Source organism: Ictalurus punctatus, chromosome 12 (assembly GCF_001660625.3).
Source record: "Ictalurus punctatus breed USDA103 chromosome 12, Coco_2.0, whole genome shotgun sequence".
NCBI lineage: Eukaryota > Metazoa > Chordata > Actinopteri > Siluriformes > Ictaluridae > Ictalurus > Ictalurus punctatus.
In genome coordinates, this window is record NC_030427.2 from 19,930,576 (window position 1) to 19,950,050 (window position 19,475).

At 39.6% G+C, this 19,475-nt stretch overlaps 1 protein-coding gene across 2 annotated transcripts in view; it reads right to left on the reverse strand.

The window, feature by feature from the left end:
- Positions 1–643: 643 nt before the first annotated feature.
- Positions 644–19,475, reverse strand: part of kmt2ba (lysine (K)-specific methyltransferase 2Ba) — a 40,202-nt gene continuing 21,370 nt past the window's right edge. For both annotated transcript variants that reach the window (XM_053684134.1, XM_017481848.3), the window contains exons 13-37: positions 19,302–19,448; positions 19,080–19,172; positions 18,827–18,944; positions 17,936–18,049; positions 16,729–16,916; positions 15,839–15,937; positions 15,593–15,703; positions 15,337–15,413; positions 14,493–14,620; positions 13,946–14,025; positions 13,735–13,869; positions 13,462–13,620; positions 13,259–13,370; positions 12,004–12,082; positions 11,570–11,730; positions 8,840–8,995; positions 6,286–8,746; positions 6,074–6,193; positions 5,869–5,987; positions 5,630–5,764; positions 5,248–5,500; positions 3,325–3,432; positions 3,051–3,134; positions 2,801–2,930; positions 644–2,711 (exon numbers count right to left, since the gene is read on the reverse strand). In XM_053684134.1, the coding sequence (XP_053540109.1) occupies positions 2,436–2,711; positions 2,801–2,930; positions 3,051–3,134; positions 3,325–3,432; positions 5,248–5,500; positions 5,630–5,764; positions 5,869–5,987; positions 6,074–6,193; positions 6,286–8,746; positions 8,840–8,995; positions 11,570–11,730; positions 12,004–12,082; positions 13,259–13,370; positions 13,462–13,620; positions 13,735–13,869; positions 13,946–14,025; positions 14,493–14,620; positions 15,337–15,413; positions 15,593–15,703; positions 15,839–15,937; positions 16,729–16,916; positions 17,936–18,049; positions 18,827–18,944; positions 19,080–19,172; positions 19,302–19,448 (5,643 nt within the window). In that variant the 3' untranslated portion in view covers positions 644–2,435. The remainder of the gene's footprint in view (positions 2,712–2,800; positions 2,931–3,050; positions 3,135–3,324; positions 3,433–5,247; positions 5,501–5,629; positions 5,765–5,868; positions 5,988–6,073; positions 6,194–6,285; positions 8,747–8,839; positions 8,996–11,569; positions 11,731–12,003; positions 12,083–13,258; positions 13,371–13,461; positions 13,621–13,734; positions 13,870–13,945; positions 14,026–14,492; positions 14,621–15,336; positions 15,414–15,592; positions 15,704–15,838; positions 15,938–16,728; positions 16,917–17,935; positions 18,050–18,826; positions 18,945–19,079; positions 19,173–19,301; positions 19,449–19,475) is intronic.

Here is a 19,475-nt window from a genome sequence, read left to right on the forward strand (position 1 = left end):
TGGTATTACTGTGCTTGATTGGCCAGCCAACTCGTCTGACCTGAACCCCATAGAGAATCTATGAGAGACACCAGACCCGACAATACAGACGAGCTGAAGGCCGCTATCAAAGCAACCTGTGCTTCCAGAACACCATAGCAGTGCCACAGGCTGATTGCCTCCATGCCACGCTGCATTGATGCAGTAATTCATGCAAAAGGAGCCTCGACCAAGTATCGAGTGCATAAATTAGCATACTTTTCAGAAGGTCGACCTTCCTGCATTATAAAAGTCTACAACTATACACAATATTGCCGCAACTACAGTGACATCTGATTTTGCGTTGGGATTCTGGATAATGTAGTACTGAAAAGAGACTTCTGTAATTAAAAGCTTTTTTTTTTTTTGTTAATTGTTGAAATGAGAGACTTTTTATGGTTAATTGAGCTCATCAGTTTTCTTTTTTTATCAACTATAAAATTCTAATTCTCTCAGAAATGTAAGGTCTCCTGACACCCTCACTAACAGTAACCACTTTATCCAGGAAACACTGGTTGTGAGGCGGAAATGCGACTGACCCATTCAAATCTATACCTTTTGTTAACTAATTTTATTCTACAAGCTACACAAATACAAAACATTCATGTAATAAGTTAATAAAAAATAAAATAAATACATTTTGTTTAAAGAGTTCTTTATTACATTTAGAACATTATAAATAAAAAAAAAGTGCTTTAAAAAAAAAATCAAAATTTTGTACAACTATATACAAAAGATTGCCATTGTGCCAAACAACATGGAAGCAGTTCCTCAAGCTAAATTAAGGACTCAATCCTTACTCTTGATATTGTGAAAAAAAAAAAAACATTCTGTACACAAATACAAGTAGGGACCTGAAGCCTGTTGAAAGCACACACACACAAAAAAAAAAAAACAACAACAAAAAAACCTGCAGTCACATTGCATACATTTAATGCTAGTGTAGAACATGGTAGCAAAAGGTTTCTGCTACTGTTCGCGGTGTTTCACTAGCCATCACTGGTCATTAGCCACTGAGGTAGTAGACTTTCAAAGTCCCTGGTATTACTTACAGAAGAGAGAATTTATGAAAGAAATCATTCATAGCTAGAAGAAGGATGATTCTCTCTTCAGGTTGTGTGTTTGACCTCTCGAAGTACAACAACTGTATGCTTGGTCTTCTAAATTTGCTGTGATTGCGCTGGTTACAGCTGGAAGAGTTCACAGCTTACGCTAGAAAGGTTTCAAAGTGGGGGGCGGTGCGGGGGAGCAAGGTAAACTTTCCAAAAGCACAATGAAAAATGTATAAAAACTAGATATTCGTTTAAAATTTTTTTAAGTAACTTTTCCAGCGCGGACCACTGAACACATTCCATTGATATACACCCCAATATTCTTACAGTTCAAAATGGCAGGGTGAAAAATAAACTGTACAAGGATGCGACAGTAGGACGCTGCAGTAAGTCTTACGACTTGAGCTCTGCCTAGATCTCATACGACTTGGGCGCGGTAGATAACGAGTGAATCGAAGATGTGCATAAATTTGAGTAAAACGAAATGAAAAAAAAAAAAAAAAGAAAGAGAAAAGCAGTGAAAATGACCTTCATTAAAAGCGTTTATTCAACCATGTGCTCAGTGGAAACGTGTCATAATAATCCTCCGATTAAAATAGAGCCACAATGATAAGGTGCGAATGGTAGATTCTCCAAGATATGGAGAGCATCAAAATCAGTAGCAAGAACACATTTAAAAGTTTAAATACTGTTTGTTTTATTCTAAAGCCCTGGTCCAGCACCGTGGCTGTGAGCACTCATTAATGGGACTTTACACATGGTATCCATGTTCAACTTGATTAAAAAGGAAAATGTATTTTTTTCCCTGTAAAAATTAAACATGGCCATAGAAACATAGCACAAAGGGGACTTTTCGGGACACGAGAATGGAAACCGAAAAGTCAACCGCCTTCATGTTAAGAAACACCGATCACACTAGACGCACTCTAGCTAGATCTCCCTTATCACTTGACAGTCACCAGTGGAAGAGGGTGTTTCCTCCAAGGCACGTGAAGCCAGCTACCATATCTTTTCCTCAGAAGGTAGGAAAGAACTACTTTGATATACATGAGTTTACATACACCCAAGGTTGGTCACTGTTGATCTAATTGAAAGGGAACAAACTAATGATCCTTTTCACATCCAGACAGCGCGGCCGTTTTTGCTCATCTTGGATTCCGCCTATAACGGACGGCTGCGAGTTGTATTCGAGCTTTCCCATCACGTCACACCAGAAAAATGTCTTACCAGGACTAGAACTGTCCTAAAGTTTGAACAGATTTCTAACACATGAATAATCTCCATTTCACCCACCTATTCATTTCTTCTGCCCATCTGGCGCAAGCAGTTCTTATAGATCCCTCTTTATTCGGAGCAGTAATACTCCTAGTTGAGAAAGCGTCTACATCGCCTAGCACCACAGTTACAGTGCAGCTTGTTGCTGGCATCTTCGATGGGAAATTTATAGTCATAGGTAAGCTCTTCACCACGGTAGATCTTCCTCAACGCAAATATGACTATGTGCTTCTGGCCTTCCACGTTAATAACCCTCGAGTAACAGTTCGGCTCACACGAGTGGTTAATAAAACGCGCTGCGTTGCCGTGCATGGTGGCGTCTACTACGTCGAAGTCGTCGATGCGGAACATGTAGCAGCCGATGTCCTAGAGGGAGCGACAGAGAGCGAGATGAGTGTAGAAGTGTGAGATGCAGAAAAAGACAAGAGCATAAACATATCACACATCGTACATACCTTACTGCTGTAATAGTTCTCCCGCTTGTCAGTCAGAACCGAACGGATGACAATACCAGCGTACTCGATCACCATCTCTCCAGCTTCTATGTTGCGCTTGCAGAAAAGGCCACGTCCATGAATAGCGGATCTACCAAAATTACATATCAGTTAAACCGTATGAGCACAAGTCTTCTCACAGCAATATTATGGAGGATACGATATGTTTGTGCAGATTAATATCAATTTAAATTATATCTGCCTGCTTTACCTATAAACCCCAACAGCTTCTTTAGAGGTTTTCTCAAGATGTCTGAACCTCATCGCCATCGGCAACTCCGTGCTGGTTGCACGTCTAAAATATTTTGGAATTGAACATCAAACCATCAGGAGGCACATTCCAGTCACACATTCACACAAGTGGAGGATGTTTAATCTATAATGCAAGATGTATTTAGATTTTTTTCTTTTTTTAAAAAAAACAAACAAAAAAAACAAAAAAACAAACAAACAAACAACCACATACAGTTACTGACTAAACTGACCTGCTGCATTTGAGCTTGACGTCATCCTCGTCTTCATCGCACGGTCTGCTCTCAGGAAGCTGGCGGTGTTGGGACGCCAAGAAGTTAAACATGTCGAATGTGTTTTTCCTGCAGGATAGGAAACAAGTTTTGGGGGGTTTTTTAATCACAGAATGATAAACCTGATGACAGAACTGCAGAACACCACTATAACCTGGTCGGAAACTGAGCAAACAGACTATTTATGGCAAGAGAGAAGAAGAAAAAGCTGTAGTTTCTAGATATCCACCTACAAGGTGTACCAACAAAGTATTTCTGTGTAAACTTTATCAGACATGGCTGGCTGAGTCAATTTATATTTGTTTTATATTCTGTAATAGGTATAACGTCAGAAAACCCACTCTTCAAGCTTCTAGGAAATATTAACTAGGTCACTAGTAGTCTATGACTTTGGTTGCAGTAAACTCATTTCCATTGTTTTCTGGGATGTAGAAGTTGACATTTTGTCATTAATATGCCAATGTTTGAGAAATATGATGGGCAAGCCGCTCAATGGGATTGCATTATTTGGATAGTTCGCATAAGTTAAATTCTCATCATATTACACTTCCCAAAAAAAAAACAAAAAAAAAAAAAAAACAAAACCCAGTAATAAATCCATCATTTCATTCTCAAAATATAGAGCTTCACGTGTGATGGGGACAGGAGTCTGTATCTCTACTATGGAAAAGTGTTTGACAATTAAACTGTTTATCACGTTTTGTACTCAGCAAAAATGTAAACATCTATGCTGATCAAGTGAGTAGTAGGTAGGTGTAGTAGGGGCTGAAATTAAGGCACACTCCACCACCACCAAGAAATCTAGTCCATTTGACTTTGCTGTGATTTTGATCCTGCTCAGTCCCTACCGAATTTCATGGAGGGTTTTTTTTTTTTTTTTCAATTGTTACGGCCAAAAATGTTTGATTTTACTGTGGATTTTTTTTCTCTCAAAATTTGCGATGCAACTTGGAGTTTTTTGTGCTTTTTTTTTTTTTTTTTTAAACAGAAAACTACTTGAATTGGCACAAATGCATGAAATTGTTTTGCATGCTCTTTCACAGAGGTTAGTGAGGTTTGTTGTTAAATGAGACCTTTTAACTGTACTCATGTTCGACGCACGTGAATTGAAGAGGGATCCGTGTTGTGATTATGTCACATGACGCGTCTTGGCCCAAATCTGCAGAAAATCTGGGGTAAAAATCAGAAGCTCCTCTGAATATTGCAGAGTTTGCTTGTATTTCCTCATTTGTAAGTCGCTCTATAAAAGCATCTGCTAAATGAATAAATGTAAATGTGATGTTGACTTCTGCAATCGCAAAATCCTGGAGAGACTCTGTGTGTTCAATTCCAAAGTCTACTCAGTTTATAATCTGCTGGTTACGAAGATAATTCCATGTAAATCCTACAAAAATTCAAACACTCTTTGTTGAGATGTCGTGAAAACGAGAATCTCGGACACTCGCACAAACGGGCACGAATCCCGAAAACATAACGCCTCCAAAACGAATGGATGACTAGTTAAAAATTTGCTAGCCGGAAGTCAGAGGCAAGGTTTCTGCCGTTGTGACATCATAAAGGCAGATAGATGGTGATCGATATACCGTGTGCCACTGTGTGTGTAATACCAGTCATACCAGTACTTCCACAGCCTAACATCAATTCACAGATCATATTCACTTGGCTTGGACTTAGAAACCTTTTATAATAAAAATGAATGTTATTGCACAAGTGTATAATTTTATGGTTCAACATTATTTTGCAGTTTGCTTGTAAAAGATATAAAATAAAAAGCACCCATTAATCTATGGACAGCTTTATTGTACCTAGTGGCCTTGCAAGACTGTATGACCACCTTATATATCAAATATATGATGAAAACTGAATTCTTTTACTGGTTTATACCTTGTATAGATTTCAGCACGAGCACAGCCGCTAGGGTTTATCGGTAGCTCCTCCTCAGATTTTTCTTGTTGGTGGAAACGGAAGCGGTGGTTGTAGCACTGTGCGGCCCCCTGCAGCTGCTCCAGCAAGAACAGTACGGCATCGTGAAGGACACCCAGTAACCTGGCACCACGTATCCTGCCCAGCGGCAGCTGCTCAAGCCTGTAGCCTGTCCGTGCCTCTTGGACGCCATCCATCACTGCCTTCCAAGCCACTAAAGCAGTCGAGAGAGAAGAAACTGAAACTCTTCACCCAGAACCCGTCAGCATTATGCGGTCACATAATAGCACATTTGTGTTTGTTTATTTATCTATACCATGGCACTGCAAAATAAGTTTCGTACCCTCTATGCTATCTGCCTCGACACTGAAGCCATCATCACTAGTAATTTTGAACAACAGGTGAGGCTTATCCTGACTGGAACAAACATCCTGGTCATCCTTATATGGTGATGAAGAATCCTCGTCAGAACTCCATCCTGAGAGGAAAACGTTTCAACATTCAGGAATACTTGCAAATAAATAAATAAATAAATAAATAAATAAATAAATAAATAACAATACAATGATGTTTCAAAAATACCTGAACAAGGCCCCCAGTCAGACAAGTCACTGTTTCTGGAGCTGACCCATGCATGATTTTTGTCATGGTTGCTTTCGCTTTCCTGCAGTTCACAGGGTTCACATTCCTTTGGAATACTTCTATAAAAAGCAAACAGATTGAAGCAGGTCTAGAGACAGTAACTGTAAAAGTAGTAGTAAAAGTGCATATGAATTTAATAGTGAACCTTTTGATTTCAGATTCTTTGGCTTCGTTATTCTTTGGTTCACAAAGATTTTCAACTTCTGGTGGATTAAAATGCAGCACCTCCTTAATGGTTGGGGCTTTAATGCGGACTCCGATCGATCTAGAATTGAGGAAGGATCTTATTATTATTATTATTATTATTATTGTTTCAGCATAAAAACACGTTTAATTCCTTGTAACAGTCCGACTAACCTGTTTAGCTCGTCCTGAGAGCTAAGAACTGTTGGCTCTATGGAGGTGGTCTTGCATTGTTTTACACCAGTTCGTTCCGATGCTGACGACACCCTCTTGACCCTGACCTGAGGTCTTGAATGGGACAGAATGTTGGGCTTTGTTTGGCAATGCAATCCTGGAAAATGTTTAACCCCCTCAGGAGACTGTAGCTTATTAAGGTATGGGTGGATCTGCAAGTGGGAAGGGCTCAGCGCCATGTCCCTGTGGCTTGCCATGGCTCTCTCAATTATTGCCTGTGCATCCTCCCCTTGGATCCTTTCTAACTCTGCTGTACTTGGCACTGATACATTCTTGAGCTTTACACCACTGGTTCCTCTCATAGGTATACTGCTGATGCTGTTCATTTGCACTGCTGAAGATTTCTGAGGTAGTCTCCTGATCAAAACTTTAGTTGATGGCGCTGCACCATTGGTGTATGATAATACTTGTGTGGTTGGACCTTGGCTGGGGCTTGCTTGTGGTACTGGATTCACCACGACTCTGGGGACAGCTCTATGAATGAGGTTATGACTGTGTATGAGCTTAGCAATCTGGCTGATCTGGCTGTAAGAAGGTGAAGTAGCACTAGGGACCTGGTAACTATTGGTCTGTGGGTCTTTTATTAAAATTTGACCAGCGCGGTTGACGAGCAAAACTTGCGGGCTAGACAACGCACCAGTTGCACTTGTTTTTGTAGAGGTAGGAAGGCGGATGGCAAGAGGTCTGCTTTTTGTTGCATCCTTGAGCTGAGTCCCCAGACCATTAATTACAACCGGCGTGGAAGTGACCACATGATTTCTTTGTGGAAAAACTGAGAGCGCAGCTGAAGTGGAAATGTTGTTAACAGGTAAAGACAGAGGCAATGACGTGATTGCAGGTACAGCCATGCTGACGACTCGGTGTTGTGTAACAGGCTGTGGGATAATAAAACGTCTATGTGGGGCTAGAGTAGAAGTGATAATTCGCACTTTTCCAACACTGCTCACAGGAGGTGTTTCTGGAAAGACGATTTTCTCTGGCCCTTTCTCATCTCTGCCCGAGTGCTCATCTTGAGCAGAGACATCATTAGAAGGATCCAGCACCACCTCGTTCAAGTGATCCAGTGGCTCGCTGTCCAATAGAACATCCTCGTGTCCGGCAAGTAGGTCACCACGCGTGTCAAACACGGGAGACGATAAAACAACATTTTGTATATCTGGCTCAGGGGTCAGCTGCATCTCTTGCGCTATTAAATCCTTCACAGACGTACCTTCTTCTGGTGTGAATACCTCAACCATGGAGTCAACAATCATGTCATCACTCTTCTGCAAGAATGGCGATCCTGGACATTTCTCCAACATAGCTGGCCCGTCACCCATATGTAAGGACTCAGCTTTGCCAGTGCAAACTAACCTGCTTCCAGTGGCACCCTTTGTTGTGTCCTGACTATGATAACTATTTCCTACATCCTCAGTGTTGTCCTCCCCACTGGCTTCCCCTGCATCGCTTTCTGAATTGTTGTCTGCTCCGTCCAGTTGAGAGATCGACTGCGAGGTAGGAAGGAGCGTTAACCCGGTTTGTGTGGAATCCTTAGCAGAATCACAGACTACTACTGTGCGAGAGAAATTAAAGTAATGATCAGAGCCTTCATCCGTTGACTCTTGCTCCATTTGCTCTTCAGCAGCTGAAAGTCCAGAAAAATCCTTTATTCTGGAGCTGTATCGACTGGCACCTGCGGCTGAAACTTGATTTTCATCGACCAAGCCATTTCCATCAGTCAAGAACCCCTGTCCCTGCTCTGCCACATCTGCCCCACTGCCATGCTGGCCAAAGTGCAAGGCCACGTTCTCATTTAGCAAGGCCTCATCGAATTCAAGCTTTTCATTCAACACAGAGGCAACAGCTACATCTGTGTCTGTATCAAACGGTGTAGACAGCAGCAACTGGTCTGACGACAGCGGTACTGTGTCACAATCATTCATAACTGCAATCATGGAGATGCCTTCCTCCGGCATTCCAGCAGCATCTTCAGGCTCTAAAGAGGCAGAGAAATCTTGAGGTACTTCTGCGGACTCTTGTGGCGTTACCTTTAAATGCTGCTGGATCTTTGGAGAGTGACATGGTGACAAGACGAAAGTTGAAGGGGGGCTCGCAGTTGCAACTGCACCTTGCCGAGGGGAGTATGCTGAAGTAGCACTGGAAGGGGAGGAAGGAGGGCGGCCCCTGCGGCGAGGTGACACAGAGCTCATGGGGTTTTCAAGAGTGCCGAGTGGAGAGACAGACGAGCTAAATGGGAGCGATCTGGGGTGAAGACCAGCTCCGGAGCACAATTTCACTGGCCCAGAGGAGGCTGCATGGGGAGGTGAGGCATTACGGCTACGTAAAGAAATCCTTCTTGAACGGCGTGTCTCGTCAAGATCACTGATGGTCAGGATGTGATGGGAAGTGGAAACTGCAGTCCCTATGGATTGGGAAACATGCATATTACAATAAAATGTCAGCATATACCAAAATAGATTTTTATTTTACTGTTACGTTTGGGAGGAAAACACACCTGGTGAGGGCAATGGTCTGAATGTCCCACCAGCCGGTCTCCTGTTGTGAGGGTGACCAGGAGTTTTATATCCTGTTCCTGAGTCCAGTTTGGAGTCAGGAGATGGGGTGCTGGGGCTAAGCTTCAGGGCAAGACCAGACTCTGTGGTGTCTATATCTAAGAAACAAATATTTTTGGTAAGTCTTTAAATGTTTTCAGTTATCACGGTCACATAGTATATTGAGTCTTGACGGCTAGACTTGCATTCAACTCATGATGATCTATCCATGACTCATTTTATATATATATATATATATATATATATATATATATATATATATATATATATATATATATATATATATATATATAAAATCCGATGTAACCAACAGAGGTCAACCAGCTGCGTCCGTTGCAGGGGCGGTTGGGAAGGGTCCACTGGCATTATACAGTACGAGAGCAGCCTCTAGAGGCGAAAGAAAAACTATCACTGACCAATTTTATTGTGTTCTTTGAAGCGTTTTTTGACTCATTTTGAAAGGCTCTATTTTTAATTGTTATTTGGAGTATTACTTTTTGGTTCAGTTTGGTTGAATATCTTTTATTTACTTTATTTATTAAGAGTTCATTTTATATACACACATACATATAAATATATTTTTTTTAAAAAGTACAGTACATTTTCATGGTGCAGTCAGTACTGCTTATTTTTGTAATGAAGTTCAGCAATATTATACTTTGCGTGTTATGTTTTCATTCAGTATCAATTATTAAAACTAACAGTTGATTAATCGGTTATCGGCAGGCCCTGCCCAACTTAGTTATCAGTAAAATCTACTATCGGTCGACCTCTAATAACCAACTCAAGTAGGGCTGCAACAACTAAACGATAAAATCGATAATTAAAATAATCGACAACGAAGTTGGGTCCGTCACGTCACTGTGGATAACCCTTCAAACAAACTGGTGCGACAGATGCGTGTGCTGTTTAATGTGTTCCAGACATGTTTTCTTAAGCGCAGAAATTACATTGATATCCTTTATATTCTTATCTGTAAATGTTAGAAATTCACACCAGTATTTGTTTTACATAAAGTCTCGTCCTGACAGCGAGCGAGTCTCCATTACACTTCACTGAACGAGCGCGAGTCCACGCATATGCGCCAATCAAACATCACGCAGTAGAAAGGAAGCACAATAACACTGACTAAAATATTCATTTTGATCAAATATGTTGTTTGATGCTAGATTTAGAAACTAAAGTAATTGTGTTTTTGAGAGCAGTAACTGTGATGGGGTCATAACATGTAATTGTTTATAAATGTAAGAAGTGTCATACATTTACAGAATAAAGTAACATGTTACTGTGTTCAGATGAGTGAATGTGTGCGTTACTGAAGAATATTCAACCTCTTACCAGTTAACACTTAATTTGTGCTTTTGTTTTTCTTTCTTTTATTTTTTTTTAGCATTTCTGATATCATGATTTAACTTTACTTTGAACCTTGTGCACAATCAGTTGTTTTTTGTTTACAAAATATATTGTTAATGTCCTTTGCACAAAGTATAGCATAACCCACATGGATACATTTAATACCTTTACATTCCCTTCAATTTGCACAATGTTTTTGAAATAACGTTTTTTTGTTTTTTGTTTTGTTTTTTAAATACATTAAAAAAAATTGGCCTTTTAACCCAACTTATTGATTAATCAAAGAAATAATCGACAGATTAATCGATTATCTAAGTAATTGTTAGTTGCAGCCCTAAACTCTGGAAAACGGTCTACTTTTTAAGTGACTTGTCCCAATTATACCTGGCGGTATATCATTTGAGTGTGAGAAGAATTAATATGACTGGCTACAAGTACCAGGTAGAAAAGAACAAACTGGTGTTTCCGGCTTATTTGATTTACAATTTGGAAAAAAAAATTGTGACAAAAAATGGAGGCGCAATTCTACTGAAATTTTGTCCCTATAAATGTAATTCAATTTATATAGCACTTGTAAGTCTGTCTCCTTCTCATCCTTCAAAATACTCACTTAGGTACCATTCATATATCGCGGCTTTTGCACGCTCAAGTTCGTTATTTCAAATGTAGACATGCGGCATCTCTTTTTCGAGATGAAAAAAAACCCAACTTTTCAGAAATCTGCAAGCGCACTACAGGTTATGTGACAAAAACCGACCAATCAGCTTCACCCTTTCCGTAAACAGCACTGAAAGCTCAGCCGAGATGGAGGAACAGCTGATCATGGCTGTTCAGGGAAACCCAGAGCTGTACCATTTGTCAAGTGCCTATTATTCAGACGGAGCTCTGGGATTAGTTGGTGAAATACTGTGTTTTCTACGTGCTTGAAGGATAGGGTGCACCCAAACACAGCATTTGTTTTTCTCTTCTCCGTTAATAAATCTAGTAGCAGAGCTACTGCAAGGGATGCTGTAAATCCCTCCTGTGCTAAAACTTACTCGTCGTCATGGAGAGCGCAGCTCATGGTTGCTTAGCAACCCGAGCGCTTCAGAAAGAAGGTGAAAGCGGCATGGCTGCGTTTTCCACGCGTTTTAGGTGCAACATGTGAATGGCCCCTTAAGCTATTGAATCCAAGCATATAGTTGACACATGACTTAATGAAAGCAAAAGTGAAACGCTTGAAAGCAAGTTCTTACTTTTTGACTTTTCTGACTTCTTTTCTTAATTCAATTTTACAATAAACAATGATAGATAAGATGTGAAGCTTAAAGTAAACTCACCTTCATGGTGTTTGGGGCTGTGTGCAATAGTGCAGTTCTCTCCCTGGTATTGTGCTAGATATGGCGTTTTCCTTGCTGATGATGGCTGTACATCAGTCACCCTGCAGGTGTACTTGCATGGCTTTCGTGGGTCGACTGTGCTCCAGTACCACCGAGTGCACCTAAAATAAATAAATTAATTGAAAGAAAATGTTTTTTAAAAAGACGACACCAATGACCTTCTGAAGAATACTGCTAGTTGTCAAGATATTTCTAGCAGCAAATTAAAAGAAAGGAGCAACAGATTTATTAGATAAACACTCTGAAATGAAATGGGCTGTATAAATGTACGGTAATGGATAATGTACGCACAGTTACAGTGCATCTTGCATAATATGTGTAACAGATGCACGTGGTAATTCCTGTTAAAAATGTTAAAGCAATATATTACTTACTGGTAACCCACAGGATACAATTTTCCTGCATTTGCAGATAACTCCGTGAGCACACCCAATTTGTGTATCTGTAAAGAGCCTATATGGGGAAACCAAAATAACGTTATGATTAGAGATGCACCGATGTATCGGCCAATAATCAGCATCGGCCGATAGTTTAAAAACATCCGATGATCAGAGCCGATTATATCCTGTCAATAATAAGTGGGCGGGAAAGCGCATGGAATTTGTGCTGTGTGTAAAGATGATGTTTCTTGTGTGGCATTATTTTGAATTGGGTGACAATGACGACAAAACTACAGTTTGTAAGCTCTGCACTGCTAAAATGTTACACCACAAGCTGTAGCAGAGCAGAAGCAGTGTGTATTTTTTTTTTTCAGCGTGCACGTTACCGAAGAAGTGCTTTTACACCGGACACTGCAGCAGGAGTTTGGGCGTGGAGTCAATTTTTCTTTTTTTTTGCTGCACTGCTCGCACTGAATTAAAGTGCCAGTACACCGGTTAAAGATTTAAATAAAGATGAGTTGACCAAAAAAAAAAAAAAGGTGTGTGTGTGTGTGTTTATATATATATATATATATATATATATATATATATATATATATATATATATATATTTATTTTATATTATAGCACAGAACAGTATATATGTAGAGTAGTGTATTTCATATCCAGTTAATGTTAATATATAAAAAAGTTTATATTACATATTACCAGTTTGATGTTAATGATGACGTAGAATCGCTTTTGCTTGTGGTGAGTGAATGTGAAACTAACAGAGGTTTTCTAGAATTCAGTCAATGTTAATATGAATTAATAACATTCAATAAGTTAAGAAATCTTAATTTAATCGTCAGAATTTAGCTCATGTGTTGATGTTAATTAGAGTAATGTGTTTTCTGTTGATGAGACCAGTTACTGTGAAACAAGTTGTTGAAATGGAGAGAATAAAGTTTGTATTTGCATTTCCTTCAGAACTGTGGAATTAATTATTATTAATTTAAAAGAAGGCATAAAAGGCAGAACTATCGGCATCAGCCGGTATCACTCTGAATAAACGGTTATCGGTATCGGCTGAAAAATTTTGCATCGGTGCATCTCTAGTTATGATAATATGCAGATCAGAAAATCTATTTGATGCACTTTAGCTGCTACGAATACAGATTTACACATCGGTGACTAATGTGTTCACATCAGGGGAAGTATATGATTTAACAGTTTCTTTTTTAGATTAAAATCCTATTGATTTACATACCAATCATGACATTAATGGACTCTGGTTCCAAGCCTGTTAAAAACTTCCTTCGAAGGTTAATGCCTTCAAAATCTACGTAGACTCGTCTGAGAACCTCAAATCCGTTCATCACCTATAAAAGAGGAAATTGCTCATTTCATTCACAGAAATGTAAGTGTGTGTGGGTTAAGAAGAAATGTGAACAATTTTGATCGACACGAAACCTTGTTGCTGACGAGGTCACGGTGTTTGTAACAGTAGACCTTCTTATCACTTTGAAAGACACAATGGCTGGCACGAGCACACATGAAGTGGTAATTACTCTGACAGGAAGAGAGACAGCAGCCCACTGTTGCTCCGGCCTGACTGCACCGCTCGCAACGCTGCAGAGAAATGACAGAATTCGTTTCAAGTGTCAACTTAGAGCTGCCTTTGGTTTTGAATTTTTTCAAACCCGTTAAGAGGAAAGGCCACTTTGAAATGAATTTCTTACTTACCATGAAACGTCCTCTGGCCACAGCACTGTGCACATGCAACAAAGCACCCCGGACTTCCTGCACCTCAGCCGACCAGATGCAGCAGTTTACATGAGCCCACTCATTTTGGCCCAGGTACAGCAGCCTGCCTGCATCCTGTAAATACAGTTATCAGACATCTGCATACAGAAGGTACATAATGATAATAATCACCATAACATGACTAACTTACAGTGGGTTTGGCATCACCCTGCTGCTGACAAAGAGAGCAGTGTCTTTCATCTACATCACATCGGTTGATGTTCTGAGGATCTGCAATTCGATGAGACACATTTACATTTACGGCATTTGGCAGACGGCCGTATCCAGAGCGACTTACATTTATCTCATTTATACAACTAAGCAATTGAGGGTTAAGGGCCTTGCTTAAGGGTCCAATGATGGTAGCTTAGAGTTCTGGGGCTTGAACTGCTGTCCTTCTGATAAGTAACCCAGAGCCTTTAACCACTGAGCCACTACTGCCTTTGACATATATACAAGGCATTATAGACAAAATTCAGAGGTTGAACAAAGCTTTCTAACAAATGTTATGTGCTGTTAAGGAGCCTTTATAATATGTATTTGAGGTTCCTTGTCAGCTGGGAAGAAAACCTGTAGTCAAATGTGCAAAACACTGGGCCTGATGCGAATTCTAAATGATCTTAGTCTTAATGATCTTCTAAATGAACTTAGTCATTAAAACAAACCAACCAAGCTGAAAACAGTCTACCGACGTTCACCTTTTCCTTGTGCTTTAAAATGAAGGTTTTCTTGGTTCTCGTTTGCTGTAGCATGGTTGTGTTCCTCCAACCACTGGGCGTAACTGTGCTCTTCAGACGGTGGGATTATTGCCTCTGGGAGCATAGCACTGTGAAATGAGACGGAACATTTCATGCAAAATTTTAAGTCTACCCAAGAACTTGACTAGCACTTCCTATTCATGTGGTACTTGAGTCCATTTAATGCTTAGACCCTAACTGTATTCAAAACTTTATTTTTATTATTATTACTACCACATTTACTTTTATTACAATTACTACAAAACTATCTAATGTCTAGCTTATACATGTCCTCATTTTTCCCCTCTAATGCAACTACTAACAGAATATTTCAGTCAGCGTCGATGTATTCCTAGGTGTGTGCATGTGGATGTTCTCAATTCTGACCACAGGTTTTCAATAGGGTTCGGTTTGGAAGTGACCAAGTTCTTTTTAGAATTCCTGCAACCATCTGGATTTCCATTTGTAGTCAGAATTTTCCAATACATCAATTTGAGTTGTATGTAATGGTTATTTTATGTAAGCGGTTAAAATTTCCAGAATCAGCAAAGGTGCCAATACTTTCGTAGCAGCCTTATTGCCATCAAGCATTTTATATTAATATATATATAACGTTGTAAATGTTCTCAGTTGGGCCTTTGGAACGCTTTATGCAGTGTATTTGTTGGGGTATTGTGTGTACAGTACTATAAAAAGAATATATGACTAATCAGATATTTGTACAATATTCTTTAACACCAATATCCGCTGTTTATAGCATGATTATTATTATTTTATTTTTTTACACACTGGAAGAAGTAATTACCTTGGGAATTCCTTCATTACAGGCTTCCATGCTTTAGGGTCCTGACTGTTGAACCAACTGAAAGTTTGCTCCAGTAACTGCAAAAACAATATACATGTTTATTGGAAAACTAATTACACAAGGCCAAATAATTTCATGATATTTAGTCATGACTGACTAACCCACAAGGCTTTATATAGCAAAGAGCTTTAAGTTATAATAACAGCATTAAATATTTAAATCTGATTTGAATAAATATTTGTAGAATTTGGTTTACTTTTATATATAAAGTTTTGGCTTGGTGGGTGGGCCTCTGTTCTTCTGGAAGTGGTTCTTCTTGCTGTAGCTGCTTTACCAGTACAGTCGCCACATCCTCATGAAATGCTTTCTGTTCAGACAAAATACAAGCATTTTAAACTCATTAAATAAATTCAGCAAAATTGCATGTAGCTCTTTAACTTGAAAAAGTAGTGTTCTGGTGTCAGTCGCAGGAAGGTGAATTGGCTTAGTTTCTTGGACTCACCAAGGAAGTGTACAAGCCTTCTTCAAGCTTCTTCCTCACAGCATGAAGATCACAAACCATCCTACTCTTTATACTGTCAGCATCAGAACAGGCCTCACACTGGTTCAGATATTACAAACGCATGGGTAAACAATTCAGATTAACAATTCAACATGCCTTAAGGCAGGGTTTCCAAAACTTTTTTGGGCAAACGACTCCAAAAGCCCTGGTTCAGCTGTAGAGGTCACCCGATAGTTATAGCTATTGGTAAAATCCACTAGGTTGGGCAGTACCTGCCAGTAAATGATTAATCAGAGAGTTTTTAAACCTGATACTGAACGAAAACATAAATCAAATAAACGATATACATCCAAACTAAAGCAAAAAGTAACGCTCCAAATGACAAATAAAAATAGAGCCATCCAAAATGAAAAAAACAACAACAAAACACCACAACACAATTTGTCAGTGAGTTTTTATATCGCCTCTACAGGCCGTCCTCTACCGCAGGCGGCAATCCACCACCGCAGTGGTTCGGTTGTCATGACCACGGTCACAGCCCTATCTAAAATAGTACGCAAGTTTGCGATTTGATTAAAGTCTGAAATAGCACGTACGCATCTTGTAGTAATGTTTCAAAATATTAGCACACAATATCCTTCTTTAATGTTTCTACTATTACATTTGTAAAATAAATGAGGAGATCCACTTTTTCTTTTGCGACCATTTATAAATCTAGCCCTACTTTGGAAACCCCTGCCTTAAGCTAATATGGATTAAAAAAACAAAACAGTAAGACAGGAATAGAAATAAATTTGTATCCTTAAATAAAGACTTGAATATTACAGGAGAGAGAGAGAGAGAGAGAGAGAGAGAGAGAGAGAGAGAGAGAGAGAGAGAGAGAACCTTACCTTTGAGCATTTCTGGAGGTGAGAGGTGGTCAGGGAGCTCATTAAACCATTCGTGATCTTTTCTAGACCACTGCGCAGTACACTCTGCACCACCTCCTGCCAGCCACTAGGGAAGATCTTACTGCAGGCTGCACAGGAGAACACCAAACTTTTTCCCCGCAACCTCTTCAGAATCTCATGCAAGTCATCTGATGGGGAAGAGAAGAATGGCAATGACAAAGTTTTGTTTTTGTTTTTTTAAATGTTGAAAAGCAGAGAGTATAGTCCTACTACATAATTTTAATATTCAAATATCTGTACGAGTAAATGAACCGATATTTGGTTAACTGCTAGCAGCGCATGTGCTTGACAGATGATTTATAGAGAAATAATGAAGGTTAACGTAATGTCAGCTGAATACTTTAGCCTGGGAAAATTCTTACTACAGGAGCGCAGGAGTGAAAGTCTCACTGGCAAACCCTGTGTGATCGCAGTGAAAGCGTATGTTTATAATGTGATGCTCGGTACTGATACATTGACTCTAGCTATATTTCCATCCAAGTTGTGAATTAAACTTAGGAGAAAATTTTGGACATTGAGTGAAACATTTGCGAATAAAGCACAGCGTGTTCAAGAGAACAAAATCATTGTTTCTGGGGAAACGGGGAACGTCGACTATCTGTCCAAACATACCCCTCTCTTTCTCTCTCTGCCATATTTATTTTTCTGAGCCAATTATCCAGTCACATGATTTATTCAGGAAAAGTCCCATGAAATTTTGATGCGTATTTATTCTGTAAATGCGCTTCCATCATATATTATGCGCTAGTCTTCTTATTGAATAAAAAAAAAGATCCGTATTTTTTTATATGCCTTTTGGAGATTTTATTCACATCTGGTGTTTTCATTTTCCATCCAGTGTTTTTTTTTTTTTAAATGCAATATCCCTAAATTCTCATAAAGGTACGTTTATGGAAACAGCTTGTGTGTCATCATATCCTGTAACGAACTGTAGCGTTCCCTTTGAAAATTGTTTAGGTAATGAATACTCATGGACATCTCAATTCGAAGGCATTCGAATACCTGTACATACACCTAATGCTTACCACCAGAATTTAAAGTCAATGAAGTAGTTGTATTGTGCTGGAATGTGGCAACATGTCAATTTTCACTTAGTGAAATTACTGACACAGCAAGCATTTTTCCCCAGACACACAAAGATACCAACCTGTGAGTCCCTCACACTTGGGATGGACCCAGTGGGCACATCGAGCACACTGCATCATCTTCATGTCAAACTCAATCTCAGGATAGCACTTCAGACACACTGTGCAGAAATTTCCTGCAAAATTGTGAAATAAACGTCAAAAAGATTAAACGCAGTGTTACCAAAACATGGGGGGAAAAACATGCAATTATTAAAAACAATGTTATATGCTGCCAAATCACATACTGAATGCTTTACATACTGTATGTAAATGTACATCCATAACCTCTTAAAAAAGTCATAATACAATGGGGTTGTTGGGGGGGGGGGGGGGGGCTTGGGGCAAACTACCCATTTTGCTATATGACCTTCCTAAAACAGAAGCAAAAATATGTGAATATGATTATTATTGTATTATAACATTCGTCCTGCTTTGTTTCCTTAAGACTTAATTTTTTTGACGATCATTTATAGTTACTTTTGATTTGGGGGGTTTAAAAAAGTGTCAAGACCCAATATCAAGATCAACTTAACGCTTTAACAAAATGTCTTCCAAAATTTTTCATACTTAGTTTTTACATTATAGATAGCCTTAAAGAATGCCTTTGACAAAAGAAGAGTGTATAGAAATCATTCTCATGGCTGGATCACAAGGTTGCGATGGACTTCAACAGGAAACATGGTGAGCACATCTCTCTCACACACACGTCACTGTCGCCAAACTTAAATTCAAAATGACTGGAAGTGTTGTGGACCGACTGAGAAGAAGGGGACGTCCGCGACACGAACATCATAGTCCCCTACAATATGTATGGAGCATGTTGAGACGCCCTGTATTATTCTTGTGTGATGACCCTGCTTCAAATCATAGTTCATATGGAAGCGGTTGTAGTATCTGTATTCATGCAGTACCTTGTTTGTGGAGGTTACTGCAGTCAGGGCAGAGATCCAGCTCGTGATTCCAAGACGTGCTCCAGGATTTCCCAGGTGTCACCCCACAGCTTTTGCACCGAATACACAACATACATACCTACAAACAATTCAGATTCACAAGATATACATTCGAGATATATACACACACACACACACACACATTATTTCTACAGCAACAGCACACACATAGGGACCGGGAAAATCAGCACACTGTGTTAGAGCTGCAACTTACCCAAGGCGTGGTACACTTTCCAGGTTTGGGATATGTGGGCCCTAGGCATGATGGGTGGTAACAATAAAAGCACCTTCTGCATTGTAAAACCGGCTACAGGAGAGAAACAAACAAGACTGGAGTGTAAAGTGAACATATTCGACTCTACAGCAAATACCGAGTAACAGCAAATGGCCTTTCAGCCTGGACACATGCAGTGAGAAAATCAGCAGATGTTCATACCTTTCCCGCTTTGCCCTTACGACCACAGACGTGGCAGAATTTGCATCGCCTACAACACCAGTTGTGCTGATTTTCATTCTGTGGTCGGTCGTCTACTGGAAGGCAGAAGCGGTGGAAGGGCTCACAGCACATCTGACAAAATATCATCTGAAAGACAAGAAGGCTTGAGCTGTA